The sequence below is a fragment of the Colias eurytheme genome, chromosome 28 (assembly GCF_061535395.1).
Source record: "Colias eurytheme isolate Ceu_HAF_F1 chromosome 28, ilColEury1 Martin Lab GWU primary, whole genome shotgun sequence".
NCBI lineage: Eukaryota > Metazoa > Arthropoda > Insecta > Lepidoptera > Pieridae > Colias > Colias eurytheme.
Window position 1 is genome coordinate 3,671,823 of NC_143007.1, and position 23,058 is coordinate 3,694,880.

A 23,058-nucleotide genomic window follows, 5' to 3' on the forward strand; every position below is an offset into this window, starting at 1 on the left:
AATATTGTAGAGCTTTATTTCTTACGTTTTATATTATAAAAATAAGGTCACTTAAATTTTATTGTCCTATATTTTGACAAAAATAACATTATAAATAGTAAGGCAAGAGATTTGTTAAAATATACTTCTAATTTTTTATTTATAATGGAAAAAGTCCCAAAAGATCGTTGTTAAATTCAATTTTTATAAAAAAATCTAATATACATATATTAAAATATGAGTAAAAAATAGAAAAAACTTAATTTATGAAATTCGTTAACTATAATGTAAGTTGTAAGTAGTAAAACAAAAACGTCAAAAAATCAAACATACAGGTTTATCTCAGTCACAAATATTGTAAATAATATTATATTATTTAGAGAATGTTTCTTCGTATTGCACTATGTACACTATAAAACTGAAAAATACATAAAAAAAATTATATTAATAGAGTATATTTTATATTTATGGGGGTTGTTAAGATTTTTTAAAACAATTCTACTAAATGACAAAGCTTTTGTATAAGAATGTTATACAAAAGCTTTGTCTGTTACAGCAGACCTTAAAAACGTAAAGTTTTAACCATTACAAAAAAAATAATGTTAAAAACAGTATTAAATTTTTATAGAATACATAGTACAATTTTATGATTTATTTTAAAACACCTCAACAATAGTATACAAAAATACATATTTTATGGAATGTACACAGTCAAAAATACATTTTCCCAATACTATTAACAAATTGTCTTTTATAATTATTTAATGCTAGCAACACATAGTTTTTTGCATTTCCCCGTGGGCAACCCTGTCGTCGCTCCACGCTGGCAACTCCACTTTGCCCGTGTGTGTTGCCGTCTCTTCTGTGGGGTTACCTGGATAAAAAATATTGTAAATCTTAATAAGTATAACATTTTTTTGTCTAAGCATGATTTTAAAATGCTGAATAATTTTTTATATAACAGAACACAATAATTTAAATAAACAACATTGGATATAATTAACTGGTAAAACCATTCCAATAAAATGACAATCTAGGTTCGCTTTATTATAAAAGGAAAATAATACTACAACAAAGATCATATGTATTCAAACATTAAAAATATAGGGAGGTTTCTACTATGTATAATACGAATATTTTAAGAGTACATATGCACAGACCCTAAAGGTCCGTGCATAATATGTACTCATCAAGAAGCTGATATCTAATACACTGGAGATTTCAGTATGAACATTAACTTGTAACAAGAAAATATGACCTTGAATGACGCCTGTATGTTTTTTTATCCCTTTCACACCTAACTTGGCAAGTGGGTGTGAAAGGGATAAATATTTTCTTGTTACAAGTTAATGTTCATACTGAAATCTCCAGTGTATTAGATATAAGCTTCTTGGTACTCATATAAAATATATAGTTTTACAAGTGTTTATGGGCGGTGGTGACCACTTAACATCAGGTGGCCCACCTGTTCCTTTGCTTGCTCTGACATTAAAAAAAAATACAACGACTGATTTATCTTCACCAGACACAGTTTTTAATTATTTATACAACAAGCTCACTGCTCAGGGATCATTTACATTTTACATATCCAAAAATTTTAAGCTCGATCCAGTAGTTTCATATTAGCCCGTTTAAACAAACACAGCTTTATTATTAAGTATAATTTAACAAAACAATAAAATATATAATAAACTATATACAATATCAAATATCAATCTATAGTATCTATACTAATATTATAAAGCTGAAGAGTATGTTTGTTTGTTTGTTTGAACGCGCTTATCTCAGAAACTACTGGTCCGATTTGAAAAATTTTTTCGGTGTTAGATAGCCCATTTATCGAGGAAGGCCATAGGCTATATATCATCACGCTAAGACCAACAGGAGCGGAGCAATGCGGTTGAAACCGCGGGGAACAGCTAGTAAACAATATTTCTTACCAAAAGGTAATCTCTCTTCCCCGTCCACGGAATCATAAGACCGTAGAGATGAAACCAAACTTGTAGCCGATAATTGCAATAGCGATGTCGCCGTATTTAGAAACACTTGATCTATGCCCTGGAAAACAAAAATGTATAAAAATATTAATGTCATTGTAAATTTACTATAGCACCATCTAGTATCAAACTGTTACTTAATGTCAGATATTTTGCTTCTTCTTTCCAATACAAATATTTTTATTCATGAATATGGGTACAATTATTTTTACTATATCTCTTACATTACAGCCGTACAAATAAACGAGTTATAACATTTTATGAAAAGAGCAAAATAATAAGTACCTATTCATACTAATGCTATTTCGTCGTTATTCCGGCTACCACCCTAGTATAAGTCTGATATAACCGAGTTATAACCTATCTTTTAGTACATTGTGCTGTGTTTTACAAGTTTTAGAAATAATTCTCAATCTAAAGAGATAATGGCAATGAGAGAAGTAGAATAAGTTGAGCCGCGGGACAGCGTGCCACACGCTTCCGTGTCTCATTTGTTGGTGATAGTGTATGAAGTTATGATGATGGTGAATATGATGATGACGATGAATGTGGTGATGATGATGAATGTGGTAATTTATTTATTTATTTATTTATGTTAAGGTACCTTACAGCTAGTGATACAATTATTGAGATGAATAAATACTAAGCTACGTCAATTAAAAGGTACACCAATAGGTAGTAAAAATAATATACGTATGTGAACAAAGACTAGTATAAGAATTTTACAAATGATAAGAGAAAATATTTTAATTTCATGTAGGTAAAGTAAGCATTGATTAAGCCCAATAAGTATTTATAAAGAAAGTTTTAAATGTCTTCGAATTCATAATAAATTAAAACCAACTTAATTTAATATTAAGTAAAACCTGGTAAGTAGGATGTGATTGTGGGTGTGAGTGTGAGTGTGTGTGTGTGTGTGTGTGTGAAAGTGCGTGTATGAGAATGTGTGAGTGTAATGATGATGATGAAAGTGGTGGTGATGATGATGAAACCCCTATAATTACCTGATCGTGCAAAGCGGACGTCTCGCAGTACTGCGCGCCGATGTCGGCCGCGTACGCGGTCGCCTCGCCGCGGGACACCGCGCGACACGCGTCCAAGTCGCACTTGTTGCCCACTAGCGCCAGTACCATTGCTTCTGGCACGTTGCTGTAATATCATATTAATTATAAGTTATTATTTAAGGGGTGAGGGGGTCCGCGTTTAGTATGCAATCAACGTGCTCGAAACTAAATATCATAAGCGCCATTCACATTTTTAACAAAAATTGAATGAAAATATTTAGTATTTTCTAAATCTAAAACAGTCACGAAATCGAGAAGGTAAATAGTAAATACCTATGTATTTGTGATTTTATACAAATTATAATCGTAAAATACGGTTTTAATGAGCATTTATATGATATTTTAGAGGTAACTTCAGGATTTTTTTTATCAAGCAAAATTTTTCCAATCGTGTTTTGAAAACAGTCATCCCATCACACACGTTCTATAATACATATTAGAAATTTCAGTGCGAAAAAACTTCAATATTTTCAATTATAGCTCATAGAAAACAGTCCATTTTCCGTTTTCACCTTCTAAGGGCCTTTAATTATTATTGATATTGTTATTTTAAGCTAGAGTCCCTAATAGTTTAGATCACTACTTATAATATTTATATAACAAAGTCGTTTCCCAGTGTCTATCACTATGTATTGTAAATTGTAATGCCTTTTTTGAAGTGAAACTTCTTTATCGGGGGTGGACAAAAATTTTGTGTGACATTTTTGCCGTTACGCCGCGCGCGTGACATTTTTGCGTTACGCCGTACTCGTGACTATATACTTGTTATATTAAAGAGATCAGCAAAATCAAAGGGTTTGTTTTAATTCTAATTCCAGTGAATTTCTAAAAAAAGTAAATAAGTAATTACATATATCTATTTTTCTAATACTTAGGTGTAATAATGGTATTTATTTTTCTAAGTTATTTATGATTAACCTCACTTTTTGATTGTATTTTTCAATACACTAACACGTGGGTGGAATTATGGTATCAATTTTTTCTAATACTTGAATGTTGATTGTGGTATTTATTTTTCTAAAATTGTATTTAAAGTTAACCTCAGTTTTTGATTGAATTTTTTAAAACACCAACACGTGGGCGTGATCATGTTATTTATTTTTCAAGTTATTTAAGCTTAATCTCTGTCTTAACATGTACTAGCGACCCGCCCCGGCTTCTCACGGGTGCAATGCTGATACTAAATACACTACAGAAAAACTGTGAACGTTGTATATAAAAATTACAAACATAGCGGCCCGCTCCGGCTTCGCACGGGTATAAAATATAGTATAGCCGGGCGGCCGGCCGGTACCGCCGCAATCGCTACGTCCCGCAATTTTTAAATCTGTAATATCTTCGAAAATATTCACTTAAATCATACGGTGTAAAGGGCCATATAGATCTATATTAAATGAACAATGTATTCTAGGTATTTAATTGGTTAAGGATTAATGCTGTATTGGTTAAAATCGCTTCGAAAATTAGCCATAATTTGTCGTAAAATGTAAATGACAAAAAAAGTTATTGTGGGTTATCCATAAGAGATAGACATATACCATCGCGGACTTTTCTGTAGACCTTTTCAATGTGTATAATACTTAGTACATTATTTTGATAAAACTCGTAGGGTTCAGCCTGCGTTTGCAATGTAAGCGGAAAAAATGTAATTTTTTACTACATCACATTAGAAATCTCGAAAATAACAGTACTTTTCCACTATTTAATGGATGTTATTATACATATAAACCTTCCTCTTGAATCTATTAAAAAAAACCGCATCAAAATCCGTTTTGTAGTTTTAAAAATTTTAAGCGTACAAAGGGTCATAGGAACATAGGGACAGGGAAAGCGACTTTGTTTTATACTATGTAGTGATAGTGATATATTATGTACTATGTGCGTCATTAATTTCTGACTGTTTCGAGATTTGGTGCAAAATAAAACAGTGTGTAAATAAAATTAAACAATTGAGTAAAAGTATAATTTCATAGATAACACGTTAACATATTATCCATATACGTTTTAATATAGAATATTTTTTATTTTACAACCTTTACAACTTGATCATTAGGAATTTATTACCTCTATTGTTCGAACAAAAATAAGTTACCGACTTTAAGAACGTGCCGACAATGTAAGTAGAGATTGTCTAATCTAAAAATGAACGCTCCTCCACTAAACTTAATTGTTTCAATGTGTGAGGACAAATAATTATTGAACCACTTTATATGTGTGCGCGCGTCGATTCTACTTCAAACTTTGACTCTCGCGCACTGATTTGTCAACTAATCGGGCGATCAGTTCAGGTGCCTAGCATTGTATGGCGGGGAGAGCGCGCTATGTACGGAATGACACGTCCGTTCTGTCGTGCATCGCGTCATTTATGCACTAGTTGGCCAACTGGTCCTGTCGTTCGGGCATGGACGGGACTGGAGGACTGAACGACCAATGAGGCAGACCAATTTGTGTGTATTGCGTCTATACACGTACTTTGAATGTGAGCGTAAACACAGTGGAGGGGCGTTCATTTTTAGATTAGACAATCTCTACACTATTGTTTCTTAGAAAACATTTTAGGAGTATCGGTCAATTAGGGAAAGCTGGCATGTTCACAGTACTCACACTTATGCAATTTCACTTACAGTATGTTCAAAAATAAATGCGACTCTAGTTTCATTTTAGAATTGAATTGTAAAATGGGTGCGTTGTAGATATGTATATGCAAATATAATTACTTATGAAAGCTCTCATAATTTACCTGTAAAATTATAATTTAAAAGTAAATCAATTGATGAAGTTAATTATTTATTCTAATAATAATCAATTGGATAAAAGTATTAATAATCATTCAATTATCAAATAATAATTAAATTCCTGACTTTGGTCGAGTAAAGATATCTAAGAAATATTATATTTGTAGTAAGTACGTAATACCTACCAATACGCGCTAACAAATATGTGTTACATGTTTATTGTATAATTTTCACACTATTGGTTTTAAACTCAAACTCAAACATTTATACAATTAGACTTCTTCTAGAAGCACTTTTGAATCGTCATAACAGTTTAACAGTTTTAACATTTACCACCAATTCAGAAAGCAGTATCTATAGAGAAGAAGAAGAATCTATTTTAATCATAATCGTAATCTTCTACTTCACTGTAACTTTCATCGCTCGAAGAACTCGATGTTCGTTGTCGGAATTTCTTAATGTTATTATAAATGAGTCAGTGTAATTATCTACTTTTGGTTCTAATTGAATATATTTTTCCTCGTGTTCTCGCGTCTTTCTCCAAACGTCACTAAACATATCCAGACTAATAGCATTTGCTTCCTTTCTAAATAATTCTTACACAGTTTTCAAGTTAAAGTTCACATTTTGTGATGCTACTTTCCCTTTAATTATGCCCCATAGTAACTCTATTGGGTTGAGATCTTTGAGGATTGCATCAAGTAGGTAAAAATTGTGTATAGTTTGGCTTATTTTTTTTAATAATGTGATAACTCTGATTATTAATTAGTTATTTGATTTTTGAAAAAATTTTTCTAACAAGATCCTTATCATCCAAATTTCCACCTTGGTGAGAAAAATTGACATTTCTAATGAAAATGAACAAAAAATTAAATGATTTTATTAAATACTGTAAAATAGTCTATAATTCTTCCATTTACTGTATCACAAAATTCTTCATAGATTTTTAGATATTCGTACTACACCAATTACATCACCCTGTATTTATAAATAATTGCAAAATATGACACATACATAGGCCGGGAGATACTGACACAAAATTTCGGGTCATTTGTAACAGAATGGCGGTTCTACAGAGGTCTTATTACGCAATGACTGAAATGAAAATGAAATGAAAAATAGATATATTTATTTAAAAACCATATGACTAAAAGAAAAATGATGGTCAGAACTCAGAACGCTGGTACCGGCGGACTAGTCGCGTGGGCGTTAGTCGAACTCGTCGGATAAATAGCGAAAGTCAAACGATTTACAAATCGTTTGACTTTTCCGCGGTATGGCGACCATTTGGAATCGTCCGAAAAGTATGGCATGGCAATTTTAGTAAATGGCTGCACGACGATGGTTACCTGTGCAAAAGTGAGCTCGGTACAAATGGTTGAATTGTTTTTTTTTTAAATCAACGCATTCACGTCGGTATGGCGGACTGTAAGTCACATCGTAACTGTATGGCATGACACTACCGCCTACATCTTTTTTAAGGGCTATCGGTAAATTCTAAAATTTTTGTGTTACAAATCGTTGGACTTTCGCTATTTATCCGACGAATGTGACTAACGCCCACGCGACTAGTCCGCCGGTACCAGCGTTCTGACCATCATTTTTCTTTTTGTCATTGCGTACTAAGACCCCTCTAGACCGCCATCCTGTTACAAATGGCCCGAAATTTTGTGTCAGTATCTCCCGGCCTAACATGTGCAATGTGTAAATGTGTTGACGTTCCAGCTCTTCTTAATATACCTTTATACGATAATAAATCTATGACTCACGTAAACACGTGTTTGCCTGATTGGTGTCAGGTGTTCAATTATAATTTTATGAATTCAAAATTTATAAGAATAAACCTCAAACTCTCTGTCCAATCAAAATTCGCCTAAGTCGAAATCCTTTATAAGCTGAAAACGGCAGTGGCCGGCGTAAATATTCAAATAGGTAGCGAGGAGCGAAGCGACGAGCATCTTAGGTTAACTTTTGAACTACCGCACGAGCCGAGCGAGCGAAGCGAGCGAGTTGCAGCAGCGGCCGGTGTAAATATTTAAGTAGGTAGCGACGAGCGTGTGACTAACGTATTTCTTTAATATTGTATATAGTAAATTATTTTTTGAAAAATAAGGACATAAAGAAGTTTCACTTCTTACGTGTGTACTCTAGTACACGCACACATTTTTTTTTTAAATTATTCTCGAGGAAAGTTTTAATAAATATGACATAATATAATATTATGATTTGCTTTTTGCGTTTTTATTTGATTGCCTTTACCCTCATAAAAAGCTTGAATTCATACTATAATGAACTAGTTAATAAGTTTATTATATTTAGGGAACGCCATTATGATACTAGTACCAAAAAAAAAGTCTTATAAAAATAAATATTTGAGATTATAATGTTTGATAGTCAAAATCTGAACTCTCAATTGAGGCCTGTAATAGGGAACAAAAAATTTGAACTTATGATGATGATGATGAAGTATAATTAATCAATGATTCCAATTATCAGTATGATGAATATTGGAATCATTTCATTATTTTTTTATTTAAAGAACTTAAACTCAACTTTTAGTGGAAACTGCTTATGGTTTATGGGTATGGTTTTTTAACTCTATAAAGAAATATTATTTTGTTTATAAGATAAATAATCAAAGATGGTGTGTATCAAGCACACGTGTTAGAAGTGAAACTTATTTAGCAATATTCAATCGCCTTACTCCATGACGTGACGGTATTGCCTTTGAAATTTTGCTCTCAACGCGCCTTTTACTTCAATAAATAATGAAAATAATCACCTCTGCAGTTCCTTCACCCATCCCTTGATAGCTGCAAAACTGCCAGCGCTGGTTATATCATACACCAATAGTGCAGCATTGGCATTCCTGTAGTACATCGGTGCCATGGAACGGAATCTCTCTTGGCCGGCTGTGTCCCAAACCTGGAATATATTTAAAAAAAAATATTAACAACTTCATAACATTTAGAAATTAAAGATTTTTGACGGATTTTAAACGCAATTTATTCACTATTTCGCACACTTTGCAGCGATCTAACGTGGTCACGGGGCGACTGAGATCATGAGATGTTATACGTCTAGACTCTAGACGGTCATTCAAAAATTGCTATTTGTAAACTACCTCCCACCTATTTCTCCGTAGTATGTGGAGTATTTTTCCGGATGTTGGCATTATTGATTATTGGCTTAACGTGTCTTCTAGTATTTTGGTATACGTATGTTTTAATTTTTTTTCCAAAAAAATTTCAACTTCATTTCAACAACAAAATCAAACACTAGAAAATACTAACTTTATAACATGTTGGTTTATACTTAATAGTAAACTAGCTTTTGCCCGCGGCTTCGCTGGTAAGGTCACTGAAAATTAACAGTTGTTATACATTTCATATTCTTAATATAGCGCCACAAATTAGTATGAGAACGACATATATTTACTAGCGGTCCGCCCCGGCTTCGCCCGTGGTACATATGAAAAATAGATATTGGCCGATTCTCAGACTTACCCGATATGCACAGAAAATTTCATGAGAATCGGTCCACCCGTTTCGGAGGAGTATGCAGACTAACATTGTGACACGAGAATTTTATATATAAGATTTATAATTAACCCATTGAGCCCCGAACGGCCCGATCGGTCCACGGACCACGACACAATAGATTTTCTATTGTGTCTGTGATTCCGGGGCCTGAGTTATTACATTACACACTAACATTACTTTTATTGTGGTAAAAAGAAGCCTTTGACATTCCCTTTTACTATTTTATTATTATGTATTTTCAAAACACTAGTGTCAGTACATTGATTTATTAAAAAAAACATGTGCCTGTTAAATTATAAAAACCCAACTTACAATGAATATAATTTGTTGCTTGAAAATTAAATTAATATGGAAAATAGATAAGTACCTACTTATTGTTTTGTTTTTTGGAAAATAAATAAGTACCTAGTTACTACCTACTTATTGTTTTTTTTTTTTATTTACCTGTAATTTAACTCTAGCATCATCCACATTGATGTTACAAGTGAAGAAAGAGGCGCCTATAGTTGGAGATATGTGTTTTGAGAACATCTTGCCTATATACCTCACTACCAGGCTTGTCTTGCCCACACCTGGAATGAAAAAGGACAGAAATTAGTAAAAATAAATAATATAAATACAAGTCTATATTGTTCGTTGTAGAAAATTAAAAAGAAAAAATAATTTGGAAAATCCAAAAGTGCACGCCTCATAATTTTTTTTTAATAAATATTATTTAATTATTATTTTTGTTTATTTAATAACAATTAAACCACATCGAATCAGACCCTGAAAAATGAAAGGGTTCTATTCCTGAGCATACTCAAGCGTAAGAGAAAAAAAAAGACTCGATTAGTAAAGTATTTCGGTCGCTATCGTGTTAACAAGAAAAAGGATCCGCACATACAGACACACGGACGTCCAAGACAGAACTTTTTTAAACTGTTTTTTAACTAGTTTAAATAACAAAAATGACATCAAAAATATCATGAACGTTAAAAATAGTATTTTTTCTTAATATGTGTGTGTATGTATTATCTTACAAGTGCAATGTATGATACATAAAGACATTTTAAGTTTGAAAAATCAGATGTTTTGCGCGAAGTGACAGTAGTACCCACCTCAACGCTTCGCTTATGAGGCGTGCAATAGGTAAGTATATGTAAAACGGATTTTTTTTTGGTCAAAGTTCATTGTAAAAACTAGTATTGCCATTAACAAAATGGACATTTATAGAATAGAAGGTATTTAATGACTATTTACATATAAAAAACATCAAAGGTCGATTTGTTGCTTTTTGTTCTAAGTATTTTTCTAAGAAATCGCAAGCGAAGTCAGGTTATGAATCTAGTATCAAATAATTTTATTTATTCAAAATTCCTTTTAACCAATCTAACAGTATTAGAACATAAACCCACTGACCGAGTCAAGTAAAACAATTTTTTACGTAATAACCTGTTTAGCCGGTTTTGATTTTATAGAAGCATTGCTTATAAATCAGTAACAATATTTATTAAAGACGAAAGAATTTTATTTCTGTACGTTTGTAAGACATAAAGTCGAAATTACTGGACCGATTTTAATTTTTTTCACCAACGGGAAGCTAATATTAAAAAAATAATAATATAAACGCGTAAGTTTGTTTGTTGGTCTGTTAAATTTCTAAAGTAAAGCAACAATTTGAATGAAGTAATTGAACGAGAATAGTTAAAGTCCGAGGGCTAAATAGAAGTTCTTTTCAAATTTCCAATTACAAATGGATTATTATTTATTTATTTATTATTATAGGTGATTAAAGTGTTCTATGTTTGCGAGTACCGCAAACAACGTCGTGGCACTTTATTTTATTGTTGTTTTTTTAGATCAAGCCAGGCGGAACCGGGTCGAGCTGCTAGTGAATAAAATGAATAGAGCTACATAGTTTATTGCTTATGAGTCATATTACGCAATAATTTTTCAATGTTAGATAAAAACGAACTACAATACTGTCGATATTTCTATATGATGTCACGTCTAAGTATGCAGTATACCTACTAATACTAATCTACTAGATGTCCGCTCGCGGCTTTCAAAGAAAACCCCGGATAGTTCCCGTTTCTATGGCATTTCCGGGATAAAAAATAGCCTGTTTTATTCTGGGTCTTCAGCTACCTACATTTCATTGTAATCGGTTCAGTAGTAAGTAGTAACTATTTGCGTGAAAGAGAAGCAAACATCCCTCACTCCATCCTCAGTCCTAACAAACTTTCGCATTTATAATATTTAATGCATTTTAGCAGTCTAGACTGGTCTAGACTAGCATAATATTAAATTGTTTTGGTTCTTAATTTCTGATTAATCATCGAAGCGGCTGAATCTATTTTTAAACGGTTTTATTTGCTTCACTTGTATGTTTGTGTGTAACTGACTACTTTTGACTGGATTTTAACCCAATTTAAACAGACATTTAATTCATACTTTGTACACTTATCAATACAATAATTTCATGAGTTTAAGCGTGTTTTATTTTATTTTTTACCCTAGTACAAGAGAGATTAGTAACTACATAATATTATACAGTAGTACATATTTAGTAATCTGTGACCGAACTTCTTCCAAATAAATATAGTTCACAATGAATGACAATTGATTCTTTTATACCATGGCATCGTTAAGCTTCTTTATGAAGGCCAAACATAAAAACACGGCACTTATCTTTAAGTATAGCAGTTTAGTATTATATTATTATCTATAGCTTAGGTATTGATGACACATAAACCGGTTACATTTTATACATTGATAGCCAACTATTTGTAAGGTCAGAATACTGCAACATTATTAAAAAATATGGACATAATATTCATTAATAAGAAATAATATTATTAAATATAGATGCTTGTCTGTTTGTCTGTTACGCTTTCAACAGCACCAATTTTCTTGATTCACCGCACTAGCGGACTCACGTGGGCAAAATCAAGTATTTCTATAGCTAATTTGTAATTCTGACGTATAACCTATAATATTCCAAAAATCCATCCGAATTTGTTCAGTAATTTTTTCGTGAGGAAAAAACCAACATACATCCACCCTCACAAACTTTGACATTTATAATACTGGTACCTAGGATGTATCTATACGTAATTATTTAGTTCAAAAATATCTTCAATATCATCTCGTTCATCCGTCTCAAATATTATTACGAATATAACAATTTTTAATTAACTATGTATGTTATTCAACCTTATATGAAAAAAAAAAAACGACTATTAACTATGTCTAGCTAGGTATTTTGTGCTAATATTTCCTGCTATTTTTTTACCCGATGCCAGGCCAGGGTCATTCTTCATGTTTATCGATTGTATGAACTATGAATGTAATCTATACTAATACTAGCGGCCCGCCCCGGCTTCGCCCGTGGTACATGATATGAAAAACAGATGTTGGCCGATTCTCAGACTTACCCGATATGCACAGAAAATTTCATGAGAATCGGTCCACCCGTTTCGGAGGAGTATGCAGACTAACATTGTGACATGAGAATTTTATATATAAGAAGAATTATAAAGCTGAAGAGTTTGTTTGTTTGAACGCGCTAATCTCGGGAACTACTCGTCCGATTTGAAAAATTCTTTCGGTGTTAGATAGCTCATTTATCGAGGAAGGCTATATGCTATAGATCATCACGCTACGACCAACATGAGTGGAGCCACGGGGGTGAAACCGCGCAAAGCAGCTAGTTTATAATATTTCTTTTGCACGTTCTATGGTGTTAACGGCCCTATGCACTGTGTATGTATTTAAAAATACAAAATAGGTATCAATTACAGTCGAGCCAATTTAATAGGCAACATTTGACGTCTATCAATTTTATCTTCGAAGAGAGGTAACCTGCTTAAAAACATCGATTAAAGTGAATAGTGAATTAACCGATACGGACTTGAAACATTTGTCAATCGAACTTGAAACACATGTTAATTTTAAAATTCATCAGGCGAATCCCTGTCCCAGTAATAAACTTTCTTTCGTAAAAAGGAGCAAAATAAGACAAGTATAGACATAATTAGAAAAACAACGCATTTATTAATTTATGATGATTTTTATTCACAAGTAATCAATGCATTCGATTCTAGATGTCAGATTTCGATTTTTAGAGTAACGTCTCTGGTACATATTTAAAAAGAAAACAAGTTTATTGACACAAAATTGTAGCGACGTCAGTTCTTTAATTCAGAAGTTGTTTATTATGTTTAGAATGGTTTATCAGTAAAATGAAATCTTTAAAATAACTTGTATCGGTCATTATTATTATAATAAATATGTAATCGTAATTGAAAAAAGTTAAGCAAATGTACAGTTCTAACAAAACGAAATATCATGTTATTCTATGTCGTCGTTACTAGGTTACGTTGTTGAATTTTGTTGAACTGTCAAATGTTGCCTATTAAAATGGCTCTACTATAATTTGACGTCACACAAAAGACAACTACACTTTCGCATTTATAATATTATTAGCAGACTAGTAAGGTTTCCCCAATAAACCAAACCTACCCCAAACACTTCTTACGTGAATTCACTAATAGTGGAGCGCCGTAAGGTTTATACCTCGGAATCCAGGGCCAGTCAATGAATCTTAATATAAACCTTAAAAATATGTTTTTAATAGTATATAGAAAAATGTTAAAAAAAATTTTTTTCGCGCTCTCAATTTTTTAAAAATTATTATAAACAATTATTAATTTTTTTGAGTTTTCATTGATTTATATTAGTCAAAAGTCATATTTTAAAAAGAACAACTATTACAAACTTGAAAACTTGATCTTGGATCTTTAGGGACTGCAGATATACCGATGAATGTCGAGTTGGAGAATAGAGGGGATAACAGCAGCTGTTCGGTATTATTCATGGCGGGCCCTCACAGGATAGTACACGACGTTATAACTTGCTAGACTTATATACGTAGCTGTTGTTTTCGTTCCGAAAAATATTTATTTCAAATTTTTGTTTATTAAAAATTAATGTTTATATTATTGTGCAGTGAGTGTGATAAAAGTTAATTACTGAACATTACTGAGTTTTAAAACTTTTGAAAATAGTGGCATAAATTGTAAGTATTTGTTTTTCATTTATATTACATGCTTTTGAAAACAGTTATGAATATTTTGTAATAAATCGATGTTAAAAGTTAGAATATAATAGTAGAATTTAATAATATAAATCATGAATTATGTAAAAGTTAGTTATTAATATTACTAATATTTGTTGTTGCAGCCACGTGTCGCAATGGGTGAACCATCCAGTATTGATAGTACAAGCAATGATTGCCTCATTTGTGATAAAATCGGATCTAGTTCTGAATTAAGCTCTGAACTAGGAGATACATATTATAAAAGTCACTAGAGGCATATCATCATTAAAAGCTGCATCTGCGGAAAGAGGGGATGGACTTTCTCAGTATATAAATACTCGCGACTTTGTCTACGTGCATTCGGTATGCAGACAAAAATATATTAATAAAGGATTAATTAATTCTTATTTAAAAAAAAGAACACCAAATCTGCATGCTCTCCACCTAAAAAAAAGCTTCGAACAGCTACTTCAATTGATTTTGATTGGAAAACTAGGTGCTTCTTTTGTGAAAAAGAAGCGGATGAAATGAAGGAAAGAAGGAAGTCCAAGTCGTCAAGACAACAAATTAGCTACGTCACTAGTACTGATTTCAAGAAAAGTATTGTAAGTTTGATATGTGAAGACAAAAGTGAATATTGTCGCAATATTCATAGAAGAATTGTAGGCGTGTTAGATTTAGTAGCTCAGGGAGCTAAATATCACGCGGATTGTTACATGCGTTGTTCGCTAAAACAGACTCAGAGGGAGAAAAAAATTCATCTTATTGACACCGCAAACAATGACGCAACGACCAGCTCCAGAATCTTTATTAAAAATTATTTTTTGCTCATGCAAAACAGGATGTGGAGCATCTTGTGGGTGCAGGAAAAGCAATGGTGACAGCTGCACTAATCCTTCACCTACAATCTATATCAACGAGATCGACGACGACGACAATAATGTACAATGATGTAACAATGTGTATAGTTAATGATAATTTTTTTTTGTAACTTATTTTTTACGATAATCTAATAAATTAACATTGAAGTTACTCTGCACATATAATTTATTACAAATAAATTTAAATTTTTCACTATAAACACTTTTTCCCCCTTCCGCCTCTCATTTTTCAGTAAATTGTTGTTAAAAATTGTTGTAAATCGAGATCGGTCAATTTTTTTTTTTTAACTTTTTTATTTGAGGTTTTAATAATGCAGTCTCATACTTGATATACAGATTCATTGACTGGCCCTGGGTTCCGAGGTTTGACCATTTTTATGCCTTACGGCACTCTACTATAATCTTTATTTTGTTTACTTATATTTATATGAAACCAGCACATGACCTACGGTTTCAGGTGTTTATTGTAACCGTCGATATTATAAGTAAATAAGTATATTTATATAGGTTACTAACACAACATTCGATCTTCAAATACGGCACACAAACACACACACGTTTAGACGTCAAAGTGAGATGGCATGATTCAACTATCGTGAGCGAAGAGTGCTTTAAATTTTGGCTAATTAGCCATAATTAGCTTACATTTCGACGTGCCCTTAGCGATAATAACCTATGGTCCTATGACCTATCTACACATTTTTACTTATAACATAAATAGCTGTGCCCTGTGGTTTTACCCGCAGTGCTCCACTCCTAGCGTGATGATATAATATAGCCTTTAGCCCTCATCGATAAATGGGCTATCTAACACCGAAATAATTTTTCAAACCGGACCAGTACCTAGTTCCTGAGATTAGCGCGTTCAAACAAAGAAACAAACTCTTCATAACTCGTAGGTATATGGATAAAACCAGTACAGCATGACCTACGCTTGTAGCTGTCAAATGTAATACGATACTTTACGCTAGCTAGGGTTACGAATAATTTTAGACTTGGCTTAGTGGTTAGGGTGCCTATGTGGTATACGTGTCGCACAGGAAATTCTGAGGTAATCGATAGATAGGCATTGCCGGAATCTGGGAAAATTTGTCGATACTTTATGGCTCGAAAACTAAATACCTGATAAACTTCATTATATAAATTCTATACTAATATTATGAAGTAGAAGTATTTGTTTGAATGAGCTAATTTCTCGAATGTATTGAAAAAAAAAATCTGTTGGATTGTTCATTTATCAAGGAGAGCTTATGCTAAAGATCTAAACAAATTCATTTTTCTTTAACAGACAAATAAAAAATATTAAAAATTTAATTAATAATAATCAATTGAATTTAATCGAAAAGCTATGTTAAAATAAATAAAACAATGTTAAAGACATGACAGATCTATGTGCGAAAGATAGACAACTATAAAATTTTGTAAGTACACCCAGGTCACAAACATACAAAATTTCACACGCACAATGTACCAATCAATAATATTAGAAATATCTCTTATATCAAACAGTAGTCAGTATTATCAGCAATTAAGATTACAATAATCCCTGTGTTTATTTTCTTAATGATAACAGATCAGTACTGTATGCATTCCAAATATTATCCTACTAATACATATTATAAATGCAGTATGTGAGGATGTTTATTACTCTTTCACGGGAAAACTACTGAACAGATTTTGGTAATACATGGCAGTGATGTAGCTGATATTTTCCTGAACCTTTTGGAAAATTATGTCACTCTATGAGTTTGTTTGGTTTAAAATAAAAAACTTTTTCCGTCTTAAAAGAAACATAACAAATAACCTTTTGAATTACTTCTTTAAAAACATGCATGATAACATGACATCATGAAATACAATACTCGTTTTCCTAAATACTATTTATAAACCTGATAAATAACAATACATAAAAAAAATGTAAACGGCCTGTAACCTGTCACGGTATGATAATTATATACCAGTTTTACAGTTACATTTGGGTTGCAGTTACATCATTTAATAGTATGATAACAAATATGTTACAATACCACTACAAAATTTAGTGTACTTGTTAGCTGAATAACAGCGAATACTGAGCAGCTGAATAACTGTTTTCAAGTGATACTGACATTAATTATATTAAACAAGATGTGCCCTGCGGTTTTACCAGCAGTGCTCCGCTCCTGTTGGTTATAGAGTGGTGATATATATATAGCCTATAGCCTTCCTCGTTAAATGACTATTGAACAGTGAAAGAATTTATAAATCGGACCTGTAATTCCCGAGATTAGCGTGTTCAAACGAACAAACTCTCCAGCTTTATAAATTTATAGATATAGATAGTTAGATATATAAATTTATAGATAGATACATAGAAGTATAGATGAACTTTCATATCTTTATATTCAAATTGAAATAATTTATTGCATACCAATACATTTTTACATACATATTAGCAACCTTATGCAGGTAACACAATCTTTAACAACAATTAAATATTGTACTACTACCAACATTTGTAATAAAAAGATGTAGTGTATAAACTCAAACTCAAACTCAAACTCAAACATTCATTTATTCAATTAGACTACTATTTAGTAGCACTTTCGAATCGTCATTACATAGTATTTTTAACATTTACCACCGATTCGGAAAGCAGTATCTATGGAGAAGAATCGGCAAGAAACTCCATAGTTGCTCTTTTAAATAATGTCAATAAATTTACATAATATGTAACTTATATCTACCTAACTACATAATATGCCAAAGAACTGTCCTGTGGTGTTTACGCGACAACCCTCCATGGGTCTTTATCGTCCATATATTCCTGAATACTGTAGTACGCTCTCTGAACTAGTACATTTTTTATGTAAGTTTTAAATTTAGAACTACTAAACTCTTTAATATTGTGAGGAATTCTATTGTATAAGCGTATACCTTGACCCATAAATGAATTTTTAACTTTAGCTAATCGGAAAAATGGCATTTCATATATATATTATTATTTTTAAAATCGAACAGAATCTATAAATTTTTTCATGCCACTTTTATGAAAAAGTTAGGATTGGTTTCTTAAAACTTTTTTTGGAAATGTGCAGCAAAAATTTTTGTTAAAAAGTTAATTTACATATATTTTGGTATTATTATCCTTATTATTTATAGTACTAATCAAGTCAAGAAAGCTACTTTAAATATAAAAGCTGTTTTTATAATCTAGAATGTTTTTGAAGCTATTAAATGACTCCCACTTCAAAAACAAAAAGGTAACTTAATATTTAAATTAAAAAACAAATTTTATTACTCGCTAATGGATTATTTTCCAAACAAAAATTTGCATTCACTTAACTTATACAATATATTGGTTACTAATTAGGAAATAAATTTTAATTGTTATTTTATTAAAAAATATTAGGAAATGGGGTCAAATTTATAATAAATTGTCATAATATCTGAATTTGGATGTAAAACATCAAAACAGCATAAAGTTTTAAGTAAATAGCACTAATATTTTTCTAAAGCCGGCTACTCACGTACCTGCCGTAGGGGCAATTTGGGTTGCATGGCGGTTGGAGCAATTTCAGCTGTTCTCTAAATTGCCCCTGCTTGCCTGTACACATCACAATTATGGGTTCTATTAATTTGCTCCTTAATTGTGATATTGCCTCTACAGATAAATGAGTAACCACCTTTATTTTGCACATAAAATTATTAATTTCCCCTGAAGGTCATTGAATAACATTCATTTTTACAAAATGTATTCAAAATGCTAATATTTAGTAGCTTTTCCTTTTTTTACAAGGAAAATGCTTTTAAGAGTTCAAGGATAATAGTTTTATTTTTCTAGCGCTAAAATAAATTAAATATTATTTTATTACTAGCTGTGTCCCGCAGTTTTACCTGCATTGCTCCGCTCTTATTGGACGTAGTGTGATGATATATTATAGCCTTAGGCCTTCCTCAATAAATGGGCTATCGATCACTGAAAGAATTTTTCAAATGTGACCAGTAGTTCCTGAGATTAGCGTGTTCAAACAAACAAACAAACTCTTCAACTTTATAATATTATACCCGAATCGGCGAATGATGATCCCTATGACAGTTCGTCTTAGTGATTGCTCGTATGATGGGTCGTGTCGATACTTTACTATTTTATAGGCAAAGGCGTGGTTTGCATTCAGCCACGTCGGTAAACATGTTTTAACAAATATTATAAAATGAATTTTTAACGTCTATTAACTATGTAAACGAAACGGTAAGTAAAACGAAAGTTTTCCAAAACATAAAAATGCACCTTATCATTTTCTCGTAATTTTTAACCCGTTTAACACAGTGTATATTATTTTATCATGAAAATGGAATCCCCCATTTAATTTTTCTAAAAAACTTATATTATCATAGGTAAGTAAATTAACGCGAACGGTAATTAATTAATTATGCTGCGATCTTCTGTTCCATTCAATAGTGAATGAACTATAGCTTAAGCATGGAAAAAATGTGAACTCGTTTCCATTATCGAAATTTGTTTATCGATACTTTCCGCACTAGTCGATAATACCAACGATGTAAGTTTTGAAGGACGTAAACGTAAAGTCAGATTGATATAATTTCTCGTAAATGTTAAGAATTGTTATAATTCCAACGGAATATCATTGTAATGGCATAAAGCTACGTTAAAATTAATAAATGCCATTTTTAGACGCCTCCAATACGTTTCTAATTTAATGGTGACGCCATTACAAGTTTGTCTCTTGAGAATAACTGTCAGTGTCATTGGGATCATCTTACGCCGCGCCGGGTATAGTATAGTATAGATAGCAGCTTGTTCTGGCTTTGCCGGTTGCCCTTGATACATATTGCTTATACTCACAGATCAAGAACATATACAACAACAAAAGATTTGTAAATTGGTCCAGTAATTCTTGAGATTAGTGCATTCAAACAAACAAACTCTTCAGCTTTTTGTTATTCATATATCATTGTATGTGGGTGTTGCCCTTTATTCGTAACATACACCTTAACAGCATTGAGCAAAAAACTAATAAAACATAGCCACATAGAAACACTAAAGGTCAGGGTTGAATGTACACATAATATAACATGTCTCATACCTAATTATTATGTTTTTTATATCTTGTAGTGAAAATTTTATCTATGACAAGTATTTATTGTTTACAGATAAAAAAGAATGCACATATCCTGCATTCTTTAGGCCATGCGCAGACGACAGACTATCCGTGACGCACTTTTTAGTCTGTGAAAATAGAACCTATGAAATTATATGCAGTAACGCACACGACGCGCAAAAAGTCCGGCGCACAAAAAATCCGTGTAATTCGGGCAGACCGCACCGCGCCGCTCCGCACAAAAGTGTGTGAAAAGAATTGAACGTTTGCTTCAACGCGCGTCGCGCGCTAACGCAGACGGCGCACACTTTACACGATTTCCATAGCGTCCACGTCCCTACAGCTCTGCCGACAAAATGATCGAAGATGTGCGTCATGTGCGTTGAGTCTGTGAAAAATCCGCGACCGACTTTTGCGCGCCATGCAGACTTTTTGTGCGCCGCAGACTCGATCGCACAAAAAGTGTGCCGTCTGCGCAGGGCCTTAATATAAAACGTTTAATATTTTTAAAACATGATTTACCTCTATAAAAATTGCTAAATATTTTGAATTGTTAGTTGAAGAATTTAATCTATTGCAATCAGACTTCAATAGCATGAAAATAGATTGTTTAGCCATATATTTAATCAGATTTGATTCACGAAAAACTTAACGAAATCCCTTCCCTACTAATATTATAAATGCGAAAGTAACTCTATCTGTTACGTTTTCCCGCTTAAACCTTTCAATCGATTTGGATGAAATTTGGCACAGACAATCTTTAGACCCTGAGAAAGAACATAGGCTACCTTTTATCAAAACACCATGCGGGCGAAGCCGCGGGCGGAAGCTAGTATAGCTATATACCTACTTAATTAAGTTAAATAGTTAGAAGTTATCAAGTTAAATTGGTTTATCGCTTTCTTTGTAATATTGCTCATTTTATTATCATGTATTCTTAACTTATACAATTTCCAATTCTAAATTCAGATGAATTATCGGTGTTATCAGCAAGAGGAACCTAATTATAAGTTGGTAACATAATCTAGGTTTCAACAAAGATAGTTTTGAAAGAAACGTGTATGTTATTGTATGAATGAATGAATGAATGAATGAATGAATGAATGAATGAATGAAAGCTTTATTGTACACACCAAAATAATGAAATAACATTAAGTAAAATATACATCAAATTGCACAATAGGCGACCTTATGGCTACAGAGCCATCTCTTCCAGGTAACCCAACCAAGGAAAACAGTAACAAAGAAAGAATACAAGTAGGTGGTGCATACCAAAGCAATATATATAATAATAATATAGTAATACTAAGAAAGTAGGAATATAAATAATACATAATTTACAACAATAAAGAAAATAATATATAATATATAATAAAATAAATAAATACAGATAAGAGAAAGAATATATAAAGTCATCACTTAATTAAGGACATGTGGTAATCAAAGAGCATGTTTTTGAAAACATCAATGGATCTAGCTTTGCGTATGGCTATTGGTAATTGATTCCATAGTCTAATAGCTTTGACAGTGAATGAGGTGTTAACAAATTTTGTTTTATGTATAGGTACATTAAGGAGGCAAGTATCGTTCGATCTCAAATTCAACCCATGATTACGAGCGTATTCAAAATTTTTTTTTAAATAGGGTGGGGTTCTGGGATCGAATAAAATTCCAAACAATAGATGTAATCAAACGATGAATATTTCCACAATAATTTGTTTGTTTCGTAATTTCTGGTATGCTTACATTCCAACGCTAAAACTGCGATCAAGACACATAAAGTTACATAGATGATCACATTTTTTCACTATTAAATTAATTCTATGCAATAATATATAATATTTACCTTGCGATCCTAAAACAACAATTTTTGCTTCCACCACTTTCATTTTATACACAATCACTACACTAAAGGTAACAGAATAATTTCTATCTACACACTATTTTAATTTACATTTTTACATCGAACTAAAATTAAAATTTAAACAAGTTTGTAAACTAAATTGACGTCCATCCCCTGCAACACAAATAACATCTCTGAAGTAAGCTGTAAGGCGCATAAATTGAAATGTTAATTATGTCCATAGAGTTTGTGGAAGTTGTAGCATATTCAATTTGGTAGGGTTTTAGCACGGTTCTATAGGTTCTATAGACAAAATTGTCCAAAACTTGACATTGGCAGAATCCGTCCTCACTGGGATTGGGAGTTGCCATTTGAAAAAAAGAAGAAGAAGAGACAAATTTCTGTAGCGACATCTGTTGATCTATTTATGTATTAATATAGACAAACATTCAAGGATATTACCGGATATGGCCTAGCTGTGCCTAGCAAGTAATAAGGTTACAACATACAGTTAAGTTAATATAGATGGCTCTAGGATTGTGATTTGTAAAATATTTCACTCGAACAGCTGTTGAAATCCGCATTTCTTGAAAATAAAATTTAGATACATTTCGCTGTATTAAGGATTTTCTCGAAAAAAAATTATCCGAGAGTACTTTATTTTTACATACAATAATATTTTTGATTATAGGTATTATCACAGACTTGGGTTGTTGAGGAAGTGATTATGAGGAAGAGGAGGAGGAAGAGGAATTTTCACACACAAATTTAGGGGATGCGGATGAGGAAGAGGATATTTTTTTGAGGAAGAGGATGCGGATGAGGAAGCGGA

At 32.1% G+C, this 23,058-nt stretch overlaps 1 protein-coding gene across 1 annotated transcript; it reads right to left on the reverse strand.

The window, feature by feature from the left end:
* Positions 1 to 591: 591 nt before the first annotated feature.
* Positions 592 to 22,430, reverse strand: RabX1 (RAS oncogene family member RabX1). The gene is made up of 6 exons (XM_090117654.1): positions 22,230 to 22,430; positions 9,762 to 9,889; positions 8,558 to 8,700; positions 2,981 to 3,125; positions 1,920 to 2,037; positions 592 to 853 (listed from the first exon to the last, which is right to left on the reverse strand). The coding sequence occupies exons 1-6, from the start codon at positions 22,270 to 22,272 to the stop codon at positions 747 to 749; spliced, it is 684 nt and encodes a 227-aa protein (XP_089973780.1). The 5' UTR covers positions 22,273 to 22,430; the 3' UTR covers positions 592 to 746.
* Between the last annotated feature and the right edge of the window lie 628 nt (positions 22,431 to 23,058).

Bases quoted from the DNA above. Each gene is read 5' to 3' on its own strand.
- RabX1 (XM_090117654.1), bottom strand. From the start codon at position 22,272: ATGAAAGTGGTGGAAGCAAAAATTGTTGTTTTAGGATCGCAAG. The intron at 9,890-22,229 runs GTAAATATTATA...TTTTCATTCCAG, and splicing joins TGTTGTTTTAGGATCGCAAG to GTGTGGGCAAGACAAGCCTG. The intron at 2,038-2,980 runs GTAATTATAGGG...TTTGTTTTCCAG, and splicing joins CGTCCGCTTTGCACGATCAG to GGCATAGATCAAGTGTTTCT.